Raw genomic sequence first — 27787 nt, forward strand, 5'->3', positions numbered from 1 at the left:
GGGGTTAAACCGGCTGAGTATGCCTGTTGTCATCCCCTTGAGCCTCCGTCTGTCTGTAGAGGCTCTGTCCAGATTTCTCAGCTTGTCCATTCAATATGTCCCCTCTATGAACACAATAAGCAGGTTACTGGGAGTAGGAGAATCTAGCAAATAAAGTCTGCAACTATGCTAGATAAGTTATTTGCAGTAAGACAATTGACACTACTGTAGCCAAGCACGAGGTCAAAAACAAACTGCAGATTACATTTTTTATTTCTTAAACCAGTTGAGTCTCTGACCATATAATGGAACAGATTAGGTCAGAGGTGAGCATTTAGCTAAATTATGATAATCATCAATAAGATGACCATCCTATCTTTTCTAACAGACTACTAGCTCTCTTGCTTCTCAAGAAATAAGTGATCAAGTACAATGTACATCAAGTACATTTTAAATTCAGAAGCCTTGGACTGTTGTTTAACAGGCAACAGTTAACACCACACCTACAGAAGTATCTGGCAAAAACATACACCAGCCATACATCAGATTGTGTGTCTTTTGCAAAGCAAAAATGTGGTAGCAGATGTCATCATGAAGATCACATTAAAGTTAACCCATATTACAGAGTACATGTAGCAATGCTTTTGTTGAAGGCAGGTCAACAACCTTCAAAATTAGGCAACAACAAAAAGGTACACTTTACGCTTGTTTTCTGGAAATACCATTTAATTGTTGCAAGAGCCTAGTTCATTTTAATCTTACATCATAGAAATGGCAAAACAATTTTTTGGTGTGATCTACAAAAAATGCAAATGCTTCTGAGTAGTGGGACGCAAATTGAGGCAATTGAAGCATCGCAATTTTATAACATAATAATTTTATATTTCAGTCATAAATTCACACTGCAGAATTTGAAAAGGACTTTACAAAAATAAAATATGCATATTGACAAGTCAGAATTTTCTTATGCTCGATTTAGGTTGAGCTGTTTCTGCAAACTATTCACAAAAGGGTTATTTCACTCTTCAATTTTGTCCATAATATTTTCTGCCTAGCTCACTTAGTGGGTATTGGTCAATTAAGAATCACACTGCAATGCTACATGTTTTACTGAACAGAAATACTCAGTTATTTTGGCAATCATAGTTGATTCTAGCCTGAGTGCCATTCTGTTGTACCATCATGCCAACTCCTTGTCACTCATTTGTCATGCCAAGTCATTTTTGGCTTGACAATGAGCAATGGAGTTGGCAAGAGCACAAACAGATCTGGGACCAAGCTTAGTTTATCCAGCCTGCCCATAGTTAAGAGAGAGGCAATAAACAACATTAAATCCTTACTGAAAATATAACCAACCCTAAACATTACTTTACCACAATGTAATACAGTGAAATAATGTCTAGAAATGATTTGACATTTATTCTTCTTCCGAGCTCCCAATCGATAGGTTCACCTCCTGCCTCCAAAGAATTTTGAAAACAAGGAAAGATCATCGTGCATTTCCGAAAAGGGGTGTGTGCCACCTGGGGGGGGGGGGGGGGGGGGGGGGGGGGGGGGTTAAGTCATTAGGTCGGTTGTACAACGTTCTGTTGGAGGTTGAAAAGGCATTTTACATATCATCACAAGATACAGTTTCCCCCATAAATACATGGCTGCCAACCTTAACCATGTAAGGTTCTCAGTGTCAAGGTATTTTCACATACAATTGTGTCAAATCGCATGTCTACGGAATTTAATATGATCTGCCATTTCATGATGCCATTTCTGCATCTGCTAAATGACATTATGATATGATACAGTAAACAGGGCATCAGTTTGGTGACTAGAAACATAAACCCTACTGGAGGACACTGACCTGGTGGTAAGAGCGGTCCGGCTTGATCCTGTACCCCCTCGCGCCCCCCTATATAAGTCACTGTGGTTTCCTCGTTCCCCTGGCCATCTTGGACTGTGCGCCTCTCCTCAACACTCTAAACAAAACACATTCAAACAGACTGTCATAGAAACTCTATAAGGGTTCTATAACTCTGCATGGTTCTGAACAGTGGATTGAACATGGTGTGCATCCCAAATGGCATCCTATCCCCTATGTAGTGCATTACTTTTGACCAGGGCCTATAGGGGCGCAGAAATGGAGTGCCTCCATATTGACCATCTTGGAAAAAACAGGGAGCACTTTACTGTAGACCAAGATACAACATTCAAAAATAAGTATGCATATTTCTATTGTTTACCATTGCAAGGTGAACTGTATCTCTTACCCCATCAGGCTTCACCACTTTGGTGACAGTGACCGACTGGAAGTAAGAGCGCATCTTTGGCTGAGTAGAAGACCAAGCAGGTGGCGCTAGAATCTGATCGAGCCCTCCAAAGGAGACTTGCGAGTCCAGATCTGAGGAGATGATGTTTAGGAAATTGAAATGGAAATCCAACAAAAAAAACAAGACAGGTAACTGTAGAGAAGGCTGCAGAAGTCAGATATTTTCATAATCTACCTTTGTTACAGCTTCTTTATCAAACTAGTGTTAAAACGTTTGATATTTGCTAATATGATGAGTGTTATACCAGAACCCAAACCTAAAGCACTTTCAAGGAGCAGGACACTAATTAGAAATCCCACTATGCCCTCAGACGAACCATCAAACAGGCAAAGCATCAATACAGGACTAAGATTGAATCCCAACACACCAGGCTCTGACACTGGTCGGATGTGGCAGGGCTTGTAAACTATTACGGACTACAAAGGTAAACCCAGCCGCAAGCTTCCCAGTGACGCGAGCCTACCAGACAGGCTAAATGCCTTTTATGCTCGCTTCGATGCAAGCAACACTGAAGCGTGCATGAGAGTACCAGCTGACGCAATCTCAATCCCACTGCCCTTCTCTCACCTGGACAACATCTACAGTGGGGAGAACAAATATTTGATACACTGCTGATTTTGCAGGTTTTCCTACTTACAAAGCATGTAGAGGGCTGTAATTTTTATCATAGGTACACTTCAACTGTGAGAGACGGAATCTAAAACAAAAATCCAGAAAATCACATTGTATGATTTTTAAGTCATTAATTTGCATTTTATTGCATGACATAAGTATTTGATACATCAGAAAAGCAGAACTTAATATTTGGTACAGAAACCTTTGTTTGCAATTACAGAGATCATATGTTTCCTGTAGTTCTTGACTAGGTTTGCACACACTGCAGCAGGGATTTTGGCCCACTCCATACAGACCTTCTCCAGATCCTTCAGGTTTCGGGGCTGTCGCTGGGCAATACGGATTTTCAGCTCCCTCCAAAGATGATCTATTGGGTTCAGGTCTGCAGACTGGCTAGGCCACTCCAGGACCTTGAGATGCTTCTTACGGAGCCACTCCTTAGTTGCCCTGGCTGTGTGTTTCAGGTCGTTGTCATGCTGGAAGACCCAACCACGACCCAACTTCAATGCTCTTACTGAGGGAAGGAGGTTGTTGGCCAAGATCTCGCGATACATGGCCCCATCCATCCTCCCCTCAATACGGTGCAGTCATCCTGTCCCCTTTGCAGAAAAGCATCCCCAAAGAATGATGTTTCCACCTCCATGCTTCACGGTTGGGATGTTGTTCTTGGGGTTGTACTCATCCTTCTTCTTCCTCCAAACACAGCGAGTGGAGTTTAGACCAAAAAGCTCAATTTGACCTTTGCACTTTATAAAATGGACATTTTGGATATATATGGACGGAATTAATCGAACAAAAGGACCAATTGTGATGTTTATGGGACATATTGGAGTGCCAACAAAAGAAGCTCGTCAAAGGTAATGCATGTTTTATATTTTATTTCAGCGTTTTGTGTAGCGCCTGCAGGGTTGAAATATGCTAACTCCTTTGTTTACAGCTGGTGCAGATGGTGCAGGCTATCAGATAATAGCTTCTTATGCTTTCACCAAAAAGCATTTTTAAAATCTGACATGTTGGCTGGATTCACAACGTGTGTAGCTTTAATTGAGTATCTTAAAATGTGTGATTTAATGAAAGTTTGAATTTTATAGTATTTTATTTGAATCTGGCGCTCTGCATTTTCCCTGGCAATTGGCCAGTTGAGACATTTGCGTCCCGCCTATCCCTAAGAGGTTACAGGTAGTAATAGTGGAGAACAGGAGGGCTTCTTAAAGAAAAACTAACAGGTCTGTGAGTGCCGGAATTCTTACTGGTTGGTAGGTGATCAAATACTTATGTCATGCAATAAAATGCTAATTATTACCGTAATTTCTGGACTATTAAGCGCACCTGAATATAAGCTGCACCCACTGAATACAAAAAAAAAAAAGATTTATTTTCTACATAATAAGCCGCACATGCCTACCGGTACATTGAAACAAATGAACTTTACACAGCCTTTAAACAAGACAAAAATAAATAGGCTTTTAAACGAAACACGGCTTGTAACAAAAATAAATAGGCTTTAACGAAACACGGCTTGTAACAAAAATAAATAGGCTTTAACGAAACACGGCTTGTAACAAAAAAAATAAAAATAGCAGTAAACAGTAGCCTACCAAGAAAGTCATTGGTCACTATCTTCCTCCTCCTGTGCACTGAAACCTCTGAAGTCATCTCCTTCGGTGTCAGAGTTGAATAGCCTCAGTATTGCTTCATCCGATGTTGGATCGTTTTCATTGTCGCTCTCGTCACTTTCATCCGGAAGCAAATTCCCCGCTGAGCTCATGCTGCACTCTTCAACACGCAGCAGTCCAGCCTTTCGAAACCCGTTGATGATAGTGGATTTTTTGACAATGCTCTACGCTGTCAGGACCCACTGGCAGACTTGACCATAAGTTGCTCTTCGCATGCGGCCCGTTTTAGTGAAGGATTTCTCCCCACTTGTCATCCAAGCCTCCCACGGAACGACACCTTGATGGGAAGTTGATAACCTGCTAAATCGGCAGTGTTTCCTACTTACAAAGCATGTAGAGGTCTGTGATTTTTATCATAGGTACACTTCAACTGTGAGAGACGGAATCTAAAACAAAAATCCAGAAAATCACATTGTATGATTTTTAAGTAATTAATTTGCATTTTATTGCATGACATAAGTATTTGATACATCAGCTCTATTTACGTCACATTATGTGACAGTGCTCAGTTTTTTGGCGGCATGAATCGAGGTTCACAGTGTGGGAAAAAAAGTAGCGGCTTATAGTCTGGAAATTACGGTACTTAAAAATCATACAATGTGATTTTCTGGATTTTTGTTTTAGATTCCGTCTCTCACAGTTGAAGTGTACCTATGATAAAAATGACAGACCTCTAAATGCTTTGTAAGTAGGAAAACCTGCAAAATCGGCAGTGTATCAAATACTTGTTCTCCCCACTGTATGTGAGAATTATGTTAATTGGACTACAGAACAGTGTTCCAACACCATAGTGCCCACAAAGCCCATTACTTAGCTAAGGACCCTGGGACTAAACACCTCCCTCTGCAACTGGATCCTGGACTTCCCGACGGGCCGCCACGCGTAAGGATAGGCAACAACACATCTGCCATGCTGATCCTCAACACGGGGGCCCCTCAGGGGTGCGTGCCTAGTTCCCTCCTGTAATCCCTGTTCACCAACGTCTGCATGATTAAGCATGACTCCAACACCATCATTACATTTGCTGAAAACAACAGTGTTAAGGCCTGATCACTGACAACAATGAGACAGCCTTTAGGGAGGAGGTCAGAGACCTGGCAATCTGGTGCCAGGGCAACTACCTCTCCGTCAACGTGAGCAAGACAAAGGAGATGATCATGGACCACAGGAAAATAAGGGCTGAACACGCCCCCATTCACATCGACGGGGCTGTCGTGGAGCGGGTTGAGAGTTTCAAGTTCCTTGGTGTCCACATCACCAACGAACTATCATGGTCCAAACTAACCAAGTCGTGAAGAGGGCACGACAACGCCTTTTCCCCCCCAGGAGACTGAACAGATTTGGCATGAGTCCCCAGATCCTCAAAAAGTTCTACAGCTGCACCAGCTGACCGGTTGCATCACCGCCTGGTATGGCAACTGCTCGGCACCCAACCGTAAGGCTCTATAGAGGGTAGTGCATACGGCCCAGTACATCACTGGGGGGGGGGGGGGGGGGGGGTTTTATTTATGATTTATTTCAGCTTTTATTTCTTTCATCACATTCCCATTGGGTCAGAAGTTTAAATACGCAATTAGTATTTGGTAGCATTGCCTATAAATTGTTTAACTTGGGTCAAACATTTTGGGTAGCCTTCCACAAGCTTCCCACAATAAGTTAGGAGGAATAGGCCAAAATTCACCCGACAGAGCTGGTGTAACTGAGTCAGAATGTAGGCCTAATAACCCGCACACACCTTTTCAGTTCTGCCCACAGATTTTCTATGGGATTGAGGTCAGGGCTTGTGATGGCCACTCCAATACCTTGACTTTGTTGTCCTTAAGCTATTTTGCCACAACTTTGAAATATGCTTGGGGTCATTGTCCATTTGCAACCAAGCTTTAACTCCTGACTGATGTCTTGAGATGTTGCTTCAATATATCCACATAATTTCCCTTCCTGATGATGCCATCTATTTTGTGAAGTGCACCAGTCCCTCCTGCAGCAAAGCATCCCCACAACATGATGCTACCACCCCCATGCTTCATGGTTGGGATGGTGTTCTTCGGCTTGCAAGCATCCCCCTTCTTCCTCCAAACAAAACAATGGTCATTATGGCCAAACAGTTCTATTTTTGTTTCATCAGACCAGAGGGCATTTCTCCAAAAAGTACAATCTTTGTCACCATGTGCAGTTGCAAACCGTAGTCTGGCTTTTTTTAATGGCGTTTTTGGAGCAGTGGCTTCTTCCTTGCTGAGCGGCCTTTCAGGTTATGTCGATATAGGACTCGTTTTACAGTGGATATAGATATTTTTGTACCTGTTTCCTCCAGCATCTTCACAAGGTCCTTTGCTGTTGTTCTGAGATTGATTTGCACTTTTCGCACCAAAGTACGTTCATCTCTAGGAGACAGAACGTGTCTCCTTCCTGAGCAGTATGACAGCTATGTGGTCCCATGGTGTTTATACTTGTGTACTATTGTTTGTATAGATGAACGTGCTACCTTCAGACGTTTGGAAATTCCTCCCAAGGATGAACCAGACTTGTGGAGGTCTACAATTTTTTTTCTGAGATCTTGGCTGATTTCTTTTGATTTTCCCATGATGTCAAGCAAAGAGGCACGGAGTTTGAAGGTAGGCCTTGAAATACATCCACAGGTACACCTCCAATTGACTCAAATTATGTCAATTAGCCTATCAGAAGCTTCTAAAGTCATGACATAATTTTCTAGAATTTTCCAAGCTGTTTAAAGGCACAGTCAACTTAGTGTATGTAAACTTCTGACCCACTGGAATTGTGATACAGATAAGTGAAATAATCTGTCTGTCAACAATTGTTGGAAAAATGACTTGTGTCATGCAGAAAGTAGATGTCCTAACCGACTTGCCAAAACTACTGTTTAACAAGAAATTTGTGCAGTGGTTGAAAAATGAGTTTTAATGACTCCAACCAAAGTTTATGTAAACTTCTGACTTCAACTGTATATACTAGGTGGTGTCAGAGGAAGGTCCAAAAAATGGTCAAAGACCAAGTCATAGACTATTCTCTCTGCTACCGCACAGAAAGCTGTACCAGAGTGCCAAGTCTAGGTCCAAAAGGCTCCTTAACAGCTTCTACCCCCAAGCCGTAAGACTGCTGAACAATTAATCAAATGGCCACCCGGACTATTTGCATTGACACCCACCCTTTTTGTTTTTACACTGCTGCTACTCACAGTTCATTATCTATGCATAGTCACTTTATCTCTACCTACTTGTACAAATTACATCGACTAACTTGTAGCCTTGCACATTGACTCGGTATCGGTACCCCCTGTATATAGCCTCATTATTGTTATTTTACTGTGTTACTTTTATTTGCATTTTTTTTTTAACTTTAGTTGATTTATTTATTTTCTTAAAACTGCATTGTAGGTTAATTAAGGGCTTGTAAGTAAGCACTTCATGGTAAGGTCAACCTGTTGTATTCGCCACACGTGACAAATAAAATTTGATTTTACAGGACCTTGTGCCTAAATCCAAATAACTTGGCCGTTTGACAATAACATGCCCATACCTCTGTCTGCTTTCGGCTCCTGCTTTTGACCCCTTTGTAGCCTTCCTCTCCAACTATCATTGAACTGGAGAAAATAAAAGATAATCAAAGGACATGATTAATGAAGAGAATAAACTGTAGACAAAAAGTTACCACCCGTAGGATGTGTAGCTCATAAAATTATTATTCAGAATGTACTATATTGTAATTTGAGAATGATGACTGGGATAGATCTCTCCTATACCTTAGAAAAGGGTGTCCAGTAATCAAAGGGTGTGTTGGGGAAGCATGGGCCACCAGATGGAGGGTTCTTATCAACCCTGGGGCCTTCTGATGGTCCTGAGGGTAGCCCAGTCGACCCACACGGGCAGTCATTGGGGCCTTTCAACATGAAGTCCCTCAAGGAGTTTCCACTGGATCCTCCCCCACCTTTCTCTGACCTGTCCTGGGAAAGGGGCGCCTCAATACTGGTAACACCTGGAATGAGGGAGAGGTCACAGAGATGGATAGTGTTTAGAATATTAAAAAGTAATTAGCGTAATAGTTTTATTAGACCAGTCTATTACAGAGATGATGCTCAGTTATGGTTATGGCAATTGGCAAACATTAGTGAACACATATTTCTTAGTTAAATAACTAAACCAGTAGTAACGACATGGCTCATCTATAACCATATATTTTTTAACCAGGGAATTTCCTTCACACTACACAGAATCAGCATTCCCCTGTCAATATCAATTTGGTAGAGGTATGTCTGAAGGTTGTCTTGGTTTTGTGTCATACCAACTCCCCTTGTCATGACAAAAAAAATATTGAGACCAGGCCAAGGATGACTGACTGCTCCTACCAAACTGTCCTACTCCAAACTGACCATCGTATCGCCCTAGTTGTGAGAAGATCTCCATCTCTCTGAAGAACTGGCCAAACATCTCAGGCTCCTGGATCCTCACTCCGTTTGGGCCCATGCTGAACCCAAACCTCCACTGATTATCAAACAGGTCCTGCTGGCCACCACCACCCTGTGAACCATCAAAGTAGATTCCATCCTCCTCTTCATCATCATCATCGTCGTGGGTCATGCCATCGAAGAAGGGGTCCCTGAGCAAGATTAGGAAAAGTGAGCCAGGATAAACTTTAAAGACATGTCACTGTGCATCTTAGCAGCAGTGCTTGTACAAGAAAGTACAATTTAACCTACACTTTAGCCCCACCCGCTGGTCTCTGGCGCAAATGACACGTTACAAGTTGTGTCAAAACCAATACTTCTTTCGCGGTAGAAGACAAGCAAATAAAATACGTAACACTAAATACCTAGCCAAACATATAGCTAGTCAGCTATTCTAGTTACAGAGGTGGTTTAATTGGCTTCAAAGACACTAATTATGAAGCTGGTTATGCAACGCCATTTATGCTATCTAGTTAGCTAGTCAAGTGGCTAACGTTGGTTAGTAAACCAGCCTGAAGCTAGTTGGCTTTAGGTATCTCACCTTCGGCCCTCACCACGATCATGGCCTCCTCCAGGTACCCCAAAAAATCCACGAAATAGATCAAATAAGCTCATTTGAATCAAACGTTTGATGTAAATGTAGCTACTTCATGCTGAACTAGTCGAAGGACGACTTCAAGACTGCCGTAAAGCCAGACTTCCCTGAAGAATAAAGCAATCGACGGTTTTGGAACACACCGAACAGTTTACCGTAGGACAATAGTAATGGCGTATTTGTGTAGGCACTAACTCCATGGTTCGCTTGGACAAAGCCTATTGGGAAAATTAAGGGCGTTTTGGAATAAACGCCGAAAATAATGTGGTAAACACAGGTTTAGGATATTTTTTTATATGTTTTGTTCTTCGATAATCTCAATTAGCCAACGTAATTTAGCTATGCAATAAAAAAAAGCACAAAGGCTTCATAATGGTCATGTTAACCGACTTCTATTATTTCAAACCTTATTTTCGGCGTTTATTTCAAAACCATATTCGTTCCCCATTCATATTTTTTTTCGCATAGGGATGCTGAACGAACCAAAAGGTAACCAATTTCCGGGTTTTAAGGACTACAATCTGGAGACATCTTTAGTTGTACCTAGATCTCCACTTCAAGAGGACCAGCGGTAGCACTGGTGTGAGTGATTAGTAGTCCCCTCAAAATAATTGTGCAGCAAGTTAATTTCTTTCAGGTCAATACGATTTATTTAACAAATTAGATGTGCTTTGAATTTGAAGTGCACACAGGTTAGTCTGCGAAGGAAATATCGATACACAAATTTGACTCAATTAAATTACTTGAAATGTTACCTTCTAGCTCACCAAAATGCTATTTTTTTTCTGGAAAAAAGACAAGGATGCACCATGCAGAGTTCTACAGAGAAACAATCACAGAGTTGAGTTTTATTTGATACTGCTGGTCCTCCAAACCAACTGTGTAAGAACACAGCCCTGCCCACTCCACTTCCTTGGATGACTACAGAGCAGTGATGTCCAATCCTGGTAAATTTAGACTGTCCTTGAGGGTTCCCTTCAATCCAGGTCTTTTGAATTAGGTACTGTATTCAACCAAATGATATCAATATTGTTTTATATAGAAATGAGAAAGGGAAACTTGCAGAATGACTGCCCCAACCAAGACTGGGCACCACTATGTTTAGCTGACTAAATTGAAGAAAAAAGACTGGCGTATTTACAAGCCACATGATAGAAAAATAAAGTTTCTAAAAAATAAAATAAGACATTCACATCCAAATTGATGAAAATGTATTTTTCCTGTTTTATTTACTTAATATTTATATATTTTTTACAAAATAAAAAACATGAAACAAAAAAGCTAACAAGTGAGGATCTGAGAAAGGGGAGGGGGAAATGAACAAACAAGGACTACAGTACTTGTTTTTTTTATATATGTACAAGACAAGTTAAGCCATTTAAATATATTTTAACGCAGTACAAAAAGAAAATCAGACAAAACCATAGTACAATTTTGTCCATCAGTAATCATTGCTGCAGCTTTCCTAATATATTGGGGGGGGGGTTAGAAAAATAACTTAACTTCAACACATAAGTAGGTAAGGGTGTGCCCCTGGCCTCTAGTACGACATCATTTTGTACTCCAGCTGTCTTGCAGAATAAGCAACAATCTACAAATGTTACATTTTTAATCAGGGGTAAAGCTATTTTACAACATAGGAAACATGGGAAATCATTTTACATGGTATGAGTGTGTAACTCACTGCGTTTGGGACTAACGAGAGGACCGGTACACAACCAAGGCCCACCAGTGTACACACAAACACACTCCGCACATGTGCATACACACATATATAATGGTAAAAAATACACTTCACAATTCCTCTGCCAATTTAGAAAATCCATTCTTAAAACTAAAATGTTGTACAAATTCAATGGGAAACAAAGGAAAAAGTTCATCTGTCTGGGTTTATGGTGGGAAGGTTACATTTCGCCCAAGTATAAGGGGGAGAGGGTGAGAATAGAAAACCAGCCTGTCTCCCGCTTTCAACATTTTCTTTGTTCCTCCCATCAGTAAAAAAACAAAAAAACATTTTTATTAGAAAACAGCTCTATGTTACATACAACAGAGCGAAAGGGAGGGGGGTTGGACACGATACAAATTCCAGACACTCAATACTCTGCTCTTAATGGTCTGTTACTATAACCATTTAACTCCATCCCCCCCTTACAAGACTGCCTCTCAGCTCAGCAACACCCATGACAGGGGTGAGTACTGCCGGTGTGTCAGACTTTGGGACACATGGGGCCAGGTGTTAGTTGGCCCCCCAGTTGTAGCTGTTGTATGCAGACTTGTTGATCTGGGTTTTCTGTTGAAGTGAAGCATTCTGGCTGCGCTGTCCAGTGCCACTCTGTTAGGAGAGAAAATAGGAAAAGATCATAGGCAAGGTGTCCAGTGCTAGCTATTTCTCTCCAAGATACAGTGTGACACATGCACCGTCACACAAACGCAGTCACAACACACACACCGTACCTGTCCGTCCTGCTGCAGATGGTGGTGCAGGATCTGAGAGAGGGGCTGCTGGTGCGGTGCCAGGATGTGCATGAAGGGGGCCGGAGCGTAACCAGCCGCGGCTGGGGGGTTGATGGGACCACCACTGCCCAGGGCCGAGGGCAGGCTGAAGGAAGTTGCAGGTGTGGTTGCATGGAAACCCTGCTGCTTCTCAAAAGACTGCTGCTGGAGGGTTAAACACAACAACGTTGGTCGCCCTGTCTTTACTAGTGTGCGTTTTTTACATTTGTTTGCGTACATACAACCTTTTATACAGACACTGGTCATAAACGGTCCGTATGTCTCAGAACAGATACATTTATTCCAGTGTTTGTACCACTGTAGCATCATTCTCACCTGCTGTGTCTTTGTGTAAACAGACCCTGAAATGTCTGGGACCCCTGTGTTGCTTGACGTGACTGAGACTCCTGCAGAGGAAACAAAGGGGTTCGGACATATTTACCTCACCATGTCTACAGGTCACAACCCCTGCAGGAGAGGTAGGGAAACCCCTGGGCGTCAGATCCACAGAATGGTCCGGGAGTAAGGCAGCAGTTTCCAGATAGAAAGTAATGCAGTCAAATGTACATCACATTCTAATGACTAGTTTTCATCTACATTATTCGTAGCAGTCTATTTACCACCACAAACCGATGCTGGCACTAAGACAGCACTCAACAAGCTGTATAAGCCATAAGCAAACAAGAAAATGCTCATCCAGAAGCGGTGCTGCTAGTGGCCGGGGACTTTAATGCAGGCAAACTTAAATCAGTTTTAACTCATTTCCACCAGCATGTCACATGTGCAACCAGATGAAAAAAACTCCAGACCACCTTTACTCCACACACAGACGCATAAAAAGCTCTCCCTCGCCCTACATTTGGCAAATCTGACCATAGTTCTATCCCTCCTGATTCCTGCTTACAAGCAAAAACTAAAGCAGGAAGCACCAGTGACTCAATCAATTCGGAAGTGGTCAGATGACGCAGATACTACGCTTCAGGACTGTGTTGCTAGCAGACTGGAATATGTTCCCGGATTCATCCAATGGCATTGAGGAGTATACCACCTCAGTCACTGGCTTCATCAATAAGTGGATTGTCCCCACAGTAACCGTACGTACATTTCCCAACCAGAAGCCATGGATTACAGGCAACATCCACTCCGAGCTAAAGGCTAGAGCTGCCACTTTCAAGGAGCGGGACACTAATCCGGACGCTTATAAGAAATCCCGCTATGCCCTCCGACGAACAATCAGGCATCAATACAGGACTAAGATTGAATCCTACTACACCGGCTCTCACACTCGTCAGATGTGGCAGGGCTTGAAAAATATTACGGACTACAAAGCGAAACTCAGCCGCGAGCTGCCCAGTGCCTCGAAGCAAGCATGCATGAGAGCACCAGCTGTTCCGGACAACTGTGTGATCACGCTCTCGGTAGCCGATGTGACCTTTAAACAGGTCAAAATTCACAAAGCCGCGGAGCCAGATGGATTACTCGGACGTGTGCTCACAGAGAAACAAAAAGGCTTGTACATGATTTGCTCCTATACCATTATTTCCCCTACACCACTTTTAATCAAGACAATGTTTAGAGCCGAGACGGATCGATCGTCAGGTCCCTTACTCCCAAATTGGCATACATTACACTCCATCATTATAGCCAATGTGTGGTGAGCATTCTGGCACAAAACGGTGGGTGTGCCACATGTGTGCTACACATTGGTGGTGGAAGAGGAGTTGCACCCCCCCCCCCCCCCCCCCCTTACTATGCAAAGCACTTCGAGCACCGGAAAAACAACATTATAAATCTAATCAATTATATACACCTTGGATCGAAACATTCTCAGTACAAGGCTGTAAAGGAGCAATACAGCACTTTCTAGAAGATGGTCACTAGATGCTAATCTAAAGTATTAGATGCATCAATGTCGGGGAAGGAGAGCAAAAAGAGCAGTGAAGGAATGACATGAGATGGCGCAGAGGAAAACAGAAAGGATAAAAAAAATCAGTTCCAGTCATCCACGGCAAAGAAGGTCTGACTGCATCTGGTGGCGGCTACGTATTGTTCTAGCACACGACTGTCCCCCTGCACCCTCAGCGGGTCAGTAGGAACCGGAAGCATCTCGTTCAGGAAAAAAAGAGAGGAGGCGAAGTCTGAAAACCGGAAGCTTTACATTTTTCTTTCGACCATGCTCAGGCATTTCCTTTATGCCTGCTACATTTGGTATTTATTAGGATCCCTATTAGCCACTGCAAAAGCATCATCTACTCTTCCTGGGATCCACATGAAAAGATACATAGTACAGAACATTATTAGTCAAGGAAATACATTTTAAATGTCACACAGCCTATATATCAGCACATACACACTAGCTTGGTTTAATACATAGTACAGTGCAAATTACAATACAATATATACAATTGCTGTCTCTTCACAGTTCCCTTTGTGCAGTAAGGTGATATTTTATTAGGTTAGTCCCCCTGTATTGCCATGAGAAGATTAAAGACTCTCTCAGGGGACTCAATTTAAATTTTAGGGGACACCACATGATCCCAGACCCCAAGTTTGGGAACCACTCTACTACTAACCTCTCTCCCTGCTTGCTTCAACGATTCCTCTCTCTGTATCTCCTTTGCAACCTGACACACTGCTCTCAATAAAGAAAATGTATTTTGTTATGAGAACTTAATAGTCCATCTTTTGATTTATAGCTAGCCTAATTTCAGTCAAATGCTCCTGCTGGAGGTCAGGCTCCGTTCAACGTTAGAAGCTAACTTCATCTTTCTAGCCAGCTATTTATAGATAGCTACCTGGCTAATAGCCAGAGCCCTTGAGCAACTTAGCTAGCTAGACATCTGACTGAAATATCTGCGACTATTTACCGGTTGAACACTCATTCTGAGAGTCACTTTTACTTTGTTTGGGACATGTCTGTTGACATGGCAGTAGTCTAGGGATGTAAAAAAGTAATCCACTGCCAGCACTGTCTCTGCTACTTGCCACTGTAGGTCTGGGCTAAGGTAGTTAGTTTCATCTCTCGTCGTGGGAACAGGCAAATCTGGGGGAGCAGGCGAAAATAACGAGCATACATGACTCATTCAATGTTTCCACTCGTTCGCAGAGGTAGGCACGGTTAGAACTCCAATCAAGAAGCCTTCTGTGCATTGATTAACGCTGGGAAAGCAATAATAAGTGGGTAAACAATAATTAACTAAATAAAAAGGTGAGTAAACACTTTCACAAACAAAAAAGGTGCATAAACAGTGTTTACTCTCCACTAAATCCCTGGTTGTGTCTGGCAAAACCCATTCATAAACAATATCCTGCCAGGCAGGATTTAATCTATATTTGCCCGGCATTTTAGCTATCGATGTGACGTTTGGTGGCGCCTAAGCAGTCAGTTCTTTACCCGCCTGGCTGAGTGGCCGTGTTGATAGAATGCGCGAGCTGTAAAATTCTGTACTCTGCCTGGAAATGAATTTGCAAGACCAATACATTTTTCGAATAGTTTTCAAATCAACATATTTGATCATTTTCTGTTCTCCTCTCATTTTAATTAAAGTACTTTACAAGTATCAACTTGAGAAAATGTGATTTAAGGCATTCCAGTACATGAATTTTAGAGTGCCAGATTAAAGTATCTTAAGCACTTTGTACGAATCCTGTCAACCACACTCAGGAAATTCACTGTTCATCTACATAAAAAAATCCATTCCTTTTTATCTTCTGTAATTGAGAGAATACATTGAGTTTGAGGGACCTTATCACTTTGGAAACATGCTACCTTCACACCCCATAGTCTTAGTATCCCCATTTCAGAGCATGGCAGTTCAACAGGCAGGACCTCCATTTTGTCACTCGTTCCCCACTCGTTTGGGGTGTGTGTACAGCCTGTCAACCGCACAGGCCAGCGGGCAGCAAGGTACTTCTGGCACACACTTAAGCAAGCACACCATGGGTGGAAAGCTAGCAGCACAGTGTGTGAGGGGAGCATGGACCAGGGCTACTCATAAATTGTTAAATGGTTAGCAGCTACCTAGTTATCCCTCCTTTAGCTTCCCCTCACCGCTTTAGAAATGTAAGAGCATTACGCAGCAGATTGAAATAATCAACTCATCAAGCTTTTAATATTTTAATTTGAAATGCTAGAGCAAAAACCAATGCTGTCCTATGGCTAAGGTATACGATTGACAGTGTTAATTCTGAGGACATTTGACCCTTCCTACAGCACCTTGGTGCCTAATGATGAGTAGTCCTGGGGGACAGAACAGAGGAGTAACAGAGGAATGGAGGCAGACAGAGGGTGACGGTTGACTGCAAAACAGGTGTCCACACTTCTCTGTGGTGTGGATGGTAAGCAGGAATGAGGGAGAGGATGGAGGTGATGACGGAGCGAGGAAGGGAGGGTTGGTGTGTGGCGGCACTCACCGACTCCAGGCCCGCTGACAGAGCTGGCTTGCTTGCTTTGAGCAGAAGCGGCGGCAGCCACGGCAGTGCCATATCCACCCTTACAGAAATCCCCACTCCCCGAAGCCTGGCCCATATCCTCATAGCCTGCAACAGTCAGACACATAGCCGCAGCCCACAGCGTTAGACACACCAAGCAGGGTTAGGATGTGGGTGTTGGGGCGTCAGGCAGGGGGAGGGAGGGGTGGAGGCAGGCAGGGGGAGGGAGGGGTGGAGGCAGGAAGCAGTAGGTGGTGTGGATAATAGATGCAGTGTGACCAGGTAGATAGAGGGAGAGAGAAATAGAGGAAGACTAAAGGATAGAGGTGGACAGATGGAGAGAGAGAGAAAGAAACAGGTTTTAAGATGACCTCATGGGATGGAGGGTGTAGCCGGAAACCCAACTCCACTTATTGAATGAGCAGAAGCAAGCAATGATAGGCAATAGCAACAGAACACCCACCACCTTACTGCCCCGTAATACATGTAGGAGGGCAAAGGAAATATCGACAGTCCACTTTTCCAGTCCAAAACTACTAAATATAGAACAAATTACTGTACTAACAAAAAGATAACGATCTCCTTCCCCATTCAAAAGAATGGTGAGTTGCACAATAATAAAACTACCATTTCCACTCCCATTTTAGACAAGTCTTCACGCAAACCCTGTAAACATTTTTATAAAAGAAATTAAAATCACGAGCCTCAAAACTAATAATCTATATTGGGACCAGAACTCTATTCTTGGGTTACGCGTTGTGCCACAATATTGTTTTAAACGTAAGTTTTAAGACTGATGCCCACTGAGCGCTGATGAAGATTGTCTAAAGTACATTACTGTGGCTTAAACACGATGACATTTCTAAAGGCAAATAATTAGTGCAAAAACCTTGTCATCATTTAAGTTGCCAGATTGACATTCGATGCAGTAGGACGTTAGCTCGTTATGTAAGATTGAGGGGAGACCTCCAGATTTTAGCTAGCTAACATTAGCATTGCTAGCTACTTCTGACAAACTTTGCTACCTAATAACATTGCCATCTGTCTAAAGTAAATTTGACAACCTGATGGCAAAGTTGTTTCCTACTAAATATGTTCCTACTTTAGCAATGTCATCGTATTCCAAGCTCCTATAGTGTAATTTAGATGACAGTCATTAGTCCCAGTTCTACTTTTGAACATCAATATTGCTGCAGCATCTGTAGAACATTGATAACAATGCCAACAAGGCGATCGAGTGACAGAGATGCAACCCATGAATAGCTGGCCCATATCAGACAGTGCACATGGTTGGTTGGTTAGAATAATTTGTTGGTAACAACGGCAGCAGGCAGTGTCTTCAAGCAACAGAAATCGCTCCATAACAGCTGGTCAACAACATCAGTGGCAGTGACTACGCGTGCCTGATTAGAAAGGTTGGAGTTAGTGCCATTTCATCTACTAACCATGTTGAAGAGCGGTTGATGTAGACCGGTAATGTGGGCAATGTCAGGCTTAGCAGGCTTAGGCACAGGCAAATGTTAATGTCTCCAACTTGGTGTAACTGAAATTAGTTGCATTCAAACCCAAAAAACCTTTGAATGTGAGAAGCCTATTAAATATAAAAGTGAATGCTAGGTAGTGTCGACTAAACTGACTTTCAGTTGCATGCAGTGTTGTTGATAGCCATTCAGTATGTATGTACAGAGTTGAACTGAATGACCCCTGAACAGATTCTGTTCCACAGGGTGTGTTTAGTCTTACCAGTGTTGTAGCCATGGGAACCGTAGGCGCTGGCCTGCTGGAAGGCTGTTGCCGAGGCGTTGACTCCAACGTTCACGCCGTGCTGCTTCGACGAGGTAGGAGCAACCTGGAATCACAGACAGGTTAGAGGTGAAACTAATATACTTAGTCGTCTAAAGTATATAACATATCAGCTGCTAACACATGCAATTTAAATTCCTTTTACAGCATACTGGATTCTCTCAATTGAAGCTGCATTAGAGGACATTTTGCCAAAAACAGTTTGCAATATATTTGTGTCCCCCAATTATAAATGAGGACAGTTTGCATGTCATACTACAAAATCAGTCCCTCCAGGATTCCGTGATTGCATAATTCAACCAATCAGCGCATATTATGTGAGAGCTCGTAATTTTGACCAATTACTGCACTGTTACCGTGGAAAATGGCACAATTCAACCACACGTCAACAACGTGTATTCCCCCGGCCTGTCAGCGTATTCACGTGCGAAGATGGGTGATTGTTGATGGCTGACCGGCAGTACAATGAACCCAAATCAATCTCATTTGCAAACAAAAATAACAGCTAACGACCGTGCAAAACAATTTCCAAATGTTTTTGGAAACTAGAGAAAGCCGACAATCAACAGTCACTTCGAATCAGCAAAGAATATGAGAATGTCAGAACAGTTCCCATAGCAGCGGAAGATCACCATGACTGAAGTGGTAGCAGGGAAGACTGGCAAGCGCTGAAAGAATCAAGGTGAGTGGCGTTTAACTCAAAATTTTACTCCGCTAACCTTGGCTTTAGTAGGGTGGTCAGCACTCTGCTCTTCCCAGTCTGTCTATGGAGAGCACTGCTCAAAGCACTGTGTGCAATTTGTCAGCTTTGCCGCTTTAAACTCTGTAAAACTTAATACGGATCACGAAAGCACAATCTTTCTGGATTTTTTAGAAATGGAATAGTACATTTCAACAACAACTCTATATTTGTACGTTCTGTTCTTTATCTCCGTTGCGACCGTTTCAGGAAGAAAAAAAAAATCACAAGAATTTAAGACAATTTATTAGAAAGAAATCGATCCTCAAATTGAAAGTGATTGATCAGCTTTGAATCTATTTGTTTTTTTTGAGAGTGAGAGAGCGTGAATAGGAATGGGAGGTGCATCTTGTGTTGATAGCAAGCCCCAAGCCTGATGGAGAGGAGTGTGTGAGTGTTCAGGAAAATAAACCAAATTGAGCAATTTAGATGTTTCTAATGGTTTTTGTATTATGTATCAGCTTAAAATCAACCTAAAACTGAGCACATATGACTTTTAAATGCTTTATATGAAATGAACGTGAAAAAAACATCGCAAAATCTATCACAGAATTTCAGAAAAGCTGCCGCGAAATCAAGCATGTTTGGCCGCAAAAATTACACAAAAAAAAAATCTAAATCCTGGAGGGACTGCAAAATGCATGTGTACATGCATCACGAGAACATACCCTTGATAACTTCATATAATTGAAAAAACATCCAAAATGACAATACCCAGACAAATCATGAGAAACCTCACCGGGAACATGGCAGGGCCGTACTGAAATGTGTTGGGCAGGCCCGGCACGCCTGTGTAGTAGGGCAGGCTGGTGTAGCTGTAGCCGGGAGGCAGTGCGGGGTTGAGAAAGGGCTGCTGCGTGGTGTGGTGCGTCTGACTCTGGTTCTGCTGCGTCTGCTGAGCCAACGTGGTGGCCGGAGCCGGGGACGACGCGTCACCTCGACCAAACTTTGATAAGTCACCTACCGGAGGGGAATGGGGGAGAGAGATTAAAGGCAAAGAAAAAGGGCAAGTGTGAAAAAAAGTGTGTGAAAGGGGGATGAGTGGGAGAGAGATGAGCAAAAAGTGACAGAATAACTTCCGTTATGTTCAAGCAACAAGAAATCAGTTACTACACCAGAACAATGGACAATAGTGTTGAAGCAGCGTATCAGTTCCAGTCAGTCACGGTGATGAAGGTCTGACTATCTGGTGGTGGCTGCACATTGTTCTAGCACACCACTGTCCAGTTTCGCCATGGCGACACAGGACAGGATCAACAGATGTGTTCGTTCCTAACACCAAACCCCTATCTTCACTGTGTTAGCATTCAGTACACACTCCATAAAATAGGAAAGTAGAGTTAGTTATAGACCATAGATGGGGGATAAAATGGTGCTTACCAGAGTACGGGTTGTTGCTCAAACTGCCATCTCTGCCAGTGAGTGCTGTGTTGGGGGTGGCAAACGGGATGCTGTAGTAATCCTGAGAAGACAGAAGAGGCTCAGTTTTTACTTGTACGGCTATCATTAACTCGCAACAGAGCACAGTTCCTGGAAAGAAATGAGTTCCAAGAACAGTTTGGCTAGACAGACAGTTCTTCCCTTCTTTAAAAATCAGTTTGCAGCTGTTGTTACTAGTAAATGCCAGAAGTCATATTTGGCCAACCCAATAAATGGATGGGTTTAGATCCAGATAACTTAGACTCACCAGTGGTATTCTTGTCTGGAGCATCTGTAGGTCATCATAGCCATACACCTGAGGCTGAGAGGCAAAAGGCAGTGAGACAAGACAACAGAAGGAAAATAATGTTTGCAATTCTTCTCCACTTGCAATATACAGTCGCCAGAAAAAGTGTGAACCCTTTGGCAATACCTGGAATTCTGCATAAATTGGTCATAAAATTTGATCTGTATCTTCATCTAGGTCACAACAATAGACAAACAGTCTGCTTAAACTAATAACACAAACAATTTATACATTTTCATGTCTTTATTGAACACACTGTGTAAACATTCACAGTGCAGGGTGGAAAAGTATGTGAACCCTTGGATTTAATAACTGGTTGACCCTCCTTTGGCAGCAATAACCTCAACTAAACATTTTCTGTAGTTGTGGATCAGACCTGCATAACAGTCAGGAGGAATTTGGGACCATTCTTTTCAGTTCAGCAATATTCTTGGGATGTCTGGTGTGAACTGCTCTCTTGTGGTCATGCCACAGCATCTCAATCGGGTTGAAGTCAGTTCTCTTTTACTGGGCCAATCCAGGAGGCGTATTTTCTTCTGTTGAAGCCATTCTGTTGTTGATTTACTTCTGTGATTTGGGTCGTTGTCCTGGTGCATCACCCGACTTCTGTTGAGCTTCCATTGGCGGACAGATAGCCTAACATTCTCCTGCAAAATAACATGATAAATTTCGGAATTAATTTTTCCGACGATGATAGCAAGCTGTCCAGGCCCTGAGGCAGCAAAGCAGCCCCAAACCATGATGCTCCCTCCACCATAATTTACAGTTGGGATGAGGTTTTGCTGCTGGTGTGCTGTGTGTTCCTACCAAACAACTCAACTGTAGTTTCACCTGGCCACAGAATATTTTGCCAGTAATGCTGTGGACCATCCAGGTGCACTTTTGCAAACTTCAGACGTGAGGGCCTCCCATGAACACCATTCTTGTTTAGTGTTTTACGTGTTAACAGAAATGTTAGCATGTTCCAGAGATTTCTGTAAGTCTTTAGCTGACACTAGGATTCTTCTTAAACTCATTGAGCATCATGCGCTGTCATCTTTGCAGGATGGCCACTCCTAGGGAGAGTAGCAACAGTGCTGAACTTTCTCAATTTATAGAAAATTCATCTTACGGTGTTCAAGGCTTTTAGAGATACTCTAATAACTCTTTCCAGCTTTATGCAAGTCAACAATTCTTAATCTTGGGTCGTCTGAGATCTCTTTTGTTCGAGGCATGATTCACATCAAGCAATGCTTCTTGTGAATAGCAAACTCAATTTAAAAAAAAAAAAAAAATTATAGGGCAAGGCAGCTCTAACCAACACCTCCAATCTCGTCTCATTGATTGGACCCCAGGATAGCTGACTCCAATTAGCTTTTGGAGAAGTCATTAGCCTAGGGGTTCACATACATTTTCCAACCTACACTGTGAATGTTTAAATTATGTATTCAATATAGACAAGAAAAACACAATTTGTGTGTTATTAGTTTAAGCACACTATGTTTGTCTATTGTTGTGACTTGATGAAGATCAGATCAAATTTGATGACCAATTTATGCAGAAATCCAGGTAATCCCAAAGGGTTCACATACTTTTTCTTGCCACATTATTAAAAGTGGCTGGAGTTGAGTCAGTAGGTTGGCAGCAGCCACTCAATGTTAGTGATGGCTATTTAAACAGTCTGATGGCCTTGAGATAGAAGCTGTTTTCCAGTCTCTCGGTCCCTGCTTTGATGCACCTGTACTGACCTCGCCTTTTGGATACAGGCATTGGCTCGGGTGGTGTTGTCCTTGATGATCTTTTTGGCTTTCCAGTGATATCGGGTGGTGTAGGTGTCCTGAAGGGAAGGTAGTTTGCCCCCGGTGATGCTTTGTGCAGACCTCACTACCCTCTGGAGAGCCTTATGGTTATGGGCGGAGCAGTTGCTGTACCAGGCGGTGATACAGCCCGGCAGGATGCTCTCGTTTGTGCATCTGTAAAAGTTTGAGTACTTTTGGTGACAAGCCAAATTTCTTCAGCCTCCTGAGGTTGAAGAGGCGCTGCTGCACCTTCACCACGCTGCCTGTGTGGTTGGACCATTTCAGTTTGTCCGTGATGTGTACCCCGAGGAACTTATAACTTTCTACTCTCTCCACTACTGTCCTGTCGATGTGGATAGGGGGGTGCTCCCTCTGCTGTTTCCTGAAGTCCACGATCATCTCCTTTTTTTGTTGACATTGAGTGCGAGGTTATTTTCCTGACGCCACACTTCAAGGGCCCTCACCTCCTCCCTGTAGGCCGTCTCGTCGTTGTTGGTAATCAAGCCTACTACTGTAATGTTGTCTGCAAACTTGATGATTGAGTTGGAGGCGTGCATGGCCACGCAGTCATGGGTGAACAGGGAGTACAGGAGAGGGCTGAGAACACACCCTTGTGGGGCCCCAGTGTTGAGGACCAGCGGGGTGGAGTTATTACCTACCCTCACTACCTGGGGGTGGCCCGTCAGGAAGTCCAGGACCCAGTTGCACAGGGCAGGGTCGAGACCCAGGGTCTCGAGCTTGATGATGAGTTGAGGGTACTATGAGTTTGGAGGCTACATTCTCACATAGGTATTCCTCTTGTCCAGATGGGTTAGGGCAGTGTGCAGTGTGGTTGCGATTGCGTCATCTGTGGACCTATTGGGGCGGTAAGCAAATTGGAGTGGGTCTAGGGTGTCAGGTAGGGTGGAGGTGATATGGTCCTTGACTAGTCTCTCAAAGCACTTCATGATGACGGAAGTGAGTGCTACGGGGCGGTAGTCATATAGCTCAGTTACCGTAGCTCTCTTGGGAACAGGAACAATAGTGGCCCTCTTGAAGCATGTGGGGACAGCAGACTGGGATAAGGCTTGAATATGTCCGTAAACACACCAGCCAGCTGGTCTGCGCATGCTCTGAGGACGCGGTTGGGGATGCCGTCTGGGCCTGCAGCCTTGCGAGGGTTGACACGTTTAAATGTTATGCTCATGTCGGCTGCAGTGAAGGAGAGCCCGCAGGTTTTGGTAGCGGGCCGTGTCAGTGGCACTGTATTGTCCTCAAGGCGAGCAAAGAAGTTGTTTAGTATGTCTGGGAGCAAGACATCCTGGTCCGCGACGGGGCTGGTTTTCCTTTTATAGTCCGTGATTGACTGTAGACCCTGCCACATACATCTCGTGTCTGACCCGTTGAATTGCGACTCTACTTTGTCTCTATACTGATGCGTAGCTTGTTTGATTGCCTTGGAGGGAATCGCTACACTGTTTGCATTTGGTCATGTTTCCGGTCAGCTTGCCCTGATTAAAAGCAGTGGTTGGTGCTTTCAGTTTTGTGCGAATGCTGCCATCAATCCACAGTTTGTGGTTTGGGAATGTTTTAAGACGCTATGGGTACGACATCGCCAATGCACTTGCTAATAAACCCGCTCAACGAATCAGCGTATTCATCAATGTTGTTGTTCGCCGCAATGCGGAACATATCCCAGTCCACGTGATCGAAGATATCTTGAAGCGTGGAATCCGATTGGTCGGACCAGCGTTCAACAGACCTGAGCGTGGGAGCTTCCTGTTTTAGTTTCTGTCTATAAGCTGGAAGCAACAAAATGGAGTCGTGGTCAACTTTTCCGAAAGAAGGGCGGGGGAGGGCCTTATATGCGTTGCGGAAGTTAGACTAACAATGAGCTAGGGTTTTGCCAGCTCTGGTTGCGCAATCGATATGCTGATAGAATTTAGGGAGCCTTTTCAGATTAGCCTCAGAAAATCCCCAGCTATAATAAATGCAGCCTCAGGATATGTGGTTTCCAGTTTACATAGTCAAATGAAGTTCGTTCAGGGCCATCAATGTGTCTGCTTGGGGGGGAGATATATGCGGCTGTGATTATAATCGAAGAGAATTCTCTAGGTAGATAATGCGGTCTGCATTTGATTGTGAGGAATTCAAAGTCAGATGAACAGAAGGACTTGAGTTCCTGTATGTTGTTATGATGGGGCGGCAGGGTAGCCTAGTGGTTAGAGCGTTGGACTAGTAACCGGAAGGTTGCGAGTTCAAACCCCCGAGCTGACAAGGTACAAATCTGTCGTTCTGCCCCTGAACAGGCAGTTAACCCACTGTTCCCAGGCCGTCATTGAAAATAAGAATTTGTTCTTAACTGACTTGCCTGGTTAAATAAAGGTAAAAAAAAAAAAAAAAAAAAAAAAAAAAAAAAAAAAAATGATCACACCATGTCTCGTTAATCATGAGGCATACGCCCCTTCTTCTTACCAGAAAGATGCTTGTTTCTGTCTGCGCGATGCGTGAAGAAACCAGCTGACTGTACCGACTTCCATAGAGTGTCTCGAGTGAGCCATGTTTCTGTCAAACAAAGAACATTACAGTCTCTGATGTTTCTCTGGCGCGATGTGCCCGTCTACGGAGCCTGGCCAGAAGACTGCTCCATCTGCCACGGCGCCGTTGTTTTGGGTCTCCGGCTGGGATCCGATCCATTGTCCTGGGTGGTTGGCAAAACAGAGGATCCACTTCGGGAAAGTCATATTCCTGGTCGTAATGTTGGTGAGTCGACGTTGTGCTTATATCCAATAGTTAATTCAGACTATGTAATAAAACCTAAGATTACCTAGGGGTAACAATGTAAGAAATAACACACACAAAAAAACTGCACAGTTTCCTAGGAACGCAAAGCGAGGCAGCCCTCTCTGTCGGCGCCGGAAGTGTGTGGACTTGAACCCAGCACGAATCCTGGATCTAGCCGTTGGACAGTTTATTCTATAGATTTCAGAAATGCAGCGTAACTACATAAGATTTTGTGTCTCCTTATGTTACGGGGTGAAAACAGTTTACGGGGCATACAAATCCCCCAAAATGTATGTGATTGCAAAATCGAACCTTGGTAATTAAAACCTAAATCAATACTGTCCTTAACGAGGTTCTTCAAAAATGTTGCATAATACTTGTGGATGCGAATTTGGGGTTGAGCTGTTTAATTACGCTGTGATATTTTCACACATCTGAAAATCTCTTCCTGGACCAGATTAATGACAGTCAAGTGACGAACAGCTGTTGTGATGGCACATGCAATGCAACAGCTCAAGAGCTGGAAAACAGGTGTTCGTGAGGAATGTCCAGACTATTGGAATCTCATTCATTACGCCGGTGAATACAGCTGTGCCTGGATCAACGTTGGATCTATTATCTCTAGTGAATTGATGTTAATCATCTGTCTGCTTGGTTTACAGCAGGGTCTCGTGAAATTTAACAAAGAAAGCATCAATGTAATGAGTTCATGTTTTCATATGTTTCTGTATCTCAGATTGGACAGTCTACTTTGAGCAATTGTATAGGATAGACCATTGCGCAACACCCGACGCTATTCTTATGAATTAACCTGAATATATTTACAAATTACGTAGCCTAGTGGGCTTCTTCACAATATGATCTGGTAATAAAATAACATGACACATCAATTTCTTTCCATGTTACACCTGCAATTTTAAACAATACAAATGGCTTGAAGACACACATGAATTTGGAGCTCAGAAGTACTGGAATAGGCAGACATTTCCTCAATTTGGCGCTTGAAAAGTTTACATACACTTAGGTCGGAGTCATTAAAACTTGTTTTTCAACCACTCCACAATTTTTTTGTTAACAAACTATAGTTTTGGCAAGTCAGTTAGGACATCTACTTGGTGCATGACAAGTAATTTTTCAAAAAACATTTTACAGACAGATTAATTCACTGTATCACAATTCCAGTGGGTCAGAAGTTGACATACACTAAGTTGACTGTGCCTTTAAACAGCTTGGAAAATTCCAGAAAATTGTGTCATGGCTTTAGAAGCTTCTGATAGGCTAATTTACATAATTTGAGTCAATTGGAGGTGTACTTCAAGGCCAGTGCCTCTTTGCTTGATATCATGGGAAAATCAAAAGAAATCAGCCAAGACCTCTGATTTTTTTTGTAGACCTCCACAAGTCTGGTTCATCCTTGGGAGCAATTTTCAAATGCCTGAAGGTATCACATTCATCTGTACAAACAATCATACTCAAGTATAAACACCATGGAACCACGCAGCCAGCATACGCTCAGGAAGGAGATGCGTTCTGTCTCAGAGATTAACGTACTTTGGTGCGAAAAGTGCAAATCACTTTACCAGAACAACAGCAAAGGACCCTGTGAAGATACTGGAGGAAACAGGTACAAAAATATCTATATCCACAGTAAAACGAGTCCTATAACGACATAACCTGAAAGGCCGCTCATCAAGGAAGAAGCCATTGCTCGAAAACCGCCATAAAAAAGCCAGACTACGGTTTGCAAAGAAAGAGAAATGGACAAAGAAAGAGAAATGTCCTCTGGTCTGATGAAACAAAAATAGAACTGTTTGGCCATAATAACCATCATTATGTTTGGAGGAAAAAGGGGGAGGCTTGCAAGCCGAAGAACACCATCCCAACCGTGAAGCACGGGGGCGGCAGCATCATATTGTGGGGGTGCTTTGCTGCAGGAGGGACTGGTTCACTTCACAAAATAGATGGCATCATGAGGAGGAAAATTATGTGGATATATTGAAGCAACATCTCAAGACATCAGTCGGGAAGTCAAAACTTGGTCGCAAATGGGTCTTCCAAATGGACAATGACCCCAAGCATACTTCCAAAGTTGTGGCAAAATGGCTTAAAGACAGCAAAGTCAAGGTAGTGGAGTGGCCATCAAAGCCCTGACCTCAACCCTATAGAAAATTTGTAGGCAGAACTGAAAAAGCGTGTGCGAGTAAGGAGGCCTACAAACCTGACTCAGTTACTCCAGCTCTGTCAGGAGGAATGGGCCACAATTCACCCAACTTATTGTGGGAAGCTTGTGGAAGGCTACCCAAAACGTTTGACACAAGTTAAACAATTTATAGGCGATGCTACGAAATACTAATTGAGTGTATGTAAACTTCTGACCCACTGGGAATGTGATGAAAGAAATAAAAGCTG

At 43.0% G+C, this 27787-nt stretch overlaps 2 protein-coding genes across 21 annotated transcripts in view; both read right to left on the minus strand.

The window, feature by feature from the left end:
• Positions 1-229: 229 nt before the first annotated feature.
• On the minus strand, positions 230-9835 carry LOC139373299 (HCLS1 associated protein X-1). Of its 3 annotated transcripts, none has more exons than XM_071113657.1 (7): positions 9592-9835; positions 8976-9202; positions 8349-8581; positions 8126-8189; positions 2241-2371; positions 1835-1949; positions 230-1502 (listed from the first exon to the last, which is right to left on the minus strand). In XM_071113657.1, exons 1-7 carry the CDS (start codon positions 9663-9665, stop codon positions 1429-1431), a joined length of 918 nt encoding a protein of 305 aa, XP_070969758.1. In that variant the 5' UTR covers positions 9666-9835; the 3' UTR covers positions 230-1428. The 3 variants fall into 3 exon arrangements, with proteins under 3 accessions (XP_070969758.1, XP_070969757.1, XP_070969759.1); XM_071113656.1 differs by having other exon boundaries at positions 240-1502; positions 8952-9202; positions 9592-9827; XM_071113658.1 differs by lacking the exon at positions 230-1502 and adding an exon at positions 1528-1565 and having other exon boundaries at positions 8952-9202; positions 9592-9827.
• Positions 9836-10462: 627 nt separating this feature from the next.
• Positions 10463-27787, minus strand: part of LOC139373300 (ubiquitin-associated protein 2-like) — an 83475-nt gene continuing 66150 nt past the window's right edge. For 6 of the 18 annotated variants that reach the window (XM_071113664.1, XM_071113669.1, XM_071113663.1 and 3 more), the window contains 8 exons: positions 20799-20852; positions 20492-20573; positions 19851-20071; positions 18313-18418; positions 16552-16677; positions 12475-12545; positions 12100-12303; positions 10850-11977 (listed from right to left, as the gene is read on the minus strand). In XM_071113664.1, coding sequence (XP_070969765.1) covers positions 11882-11977; positions 12100-12303; positions 12475-12545; positions 16552-16677; positions 18313-18418; positions 19851-20071; positions 20492-20573; positions 20799-20852 — 960 coding nt within the window. In that variant the 3' untranslated portion in view covers positions 10850-11881. Of the gene's footprint in view, positions 11978-12099; positions 12304-12474; positions 12546-16551; positions 16678-18312; positions 18419-19850; positions 20072-20491; positions 20574-20798; positions 20853-27787 lie in introns of all 18 variants that reach the window. The other 12 variants (XM_071113676.1, XM_071113677.1, XM_071113671.1 and 9 more) reach the window with 7 other exon arrangements.

This window comes from Oncorhynchus clarkii, chromosome 18 (assembly GCF_045791955.1).
Source record: "Oncorhynchus clarkii lewisi isolate Uvic-CL-2024 chromosome 18, UVic_Ocla_1.0, whole genome shotgun sequence".
NCBI lineage: Eukaryota > Metazoa > Chordata > Actinopteri > Salmoniformes > Salmonidae > Oncorhynchus > Oncorhynchus clarkii.

What these genes read in the sequence shown, in the direction of transcription:
- LOC139373299 (XM_071113656.1), bottom strand. Translation starts at nt 9,665, where the DNA reads ATGAGCTTATTTGATCTATTTCGTGGATTTTTTGGGGTACCTGGAGGA. An exon ending in GATCGTGGTGAGGGCCGAAG is followed by an intron (nt 9,203 to 9,591) that starts GTGAGATACCTA and finishes AATCTTGCTCAG; the next exon opens with GGACCCCTTCTTCGATGGCA. An exon ending in GGAGCCGAAAGCAGACAGAG is followed by an intron (nt 2,372 to 8,125) that starts GTATGGGCATGT and finishes TCATCTCCTCAG; the next exon opens with ATCTGGACTCGCAAGTCTCC.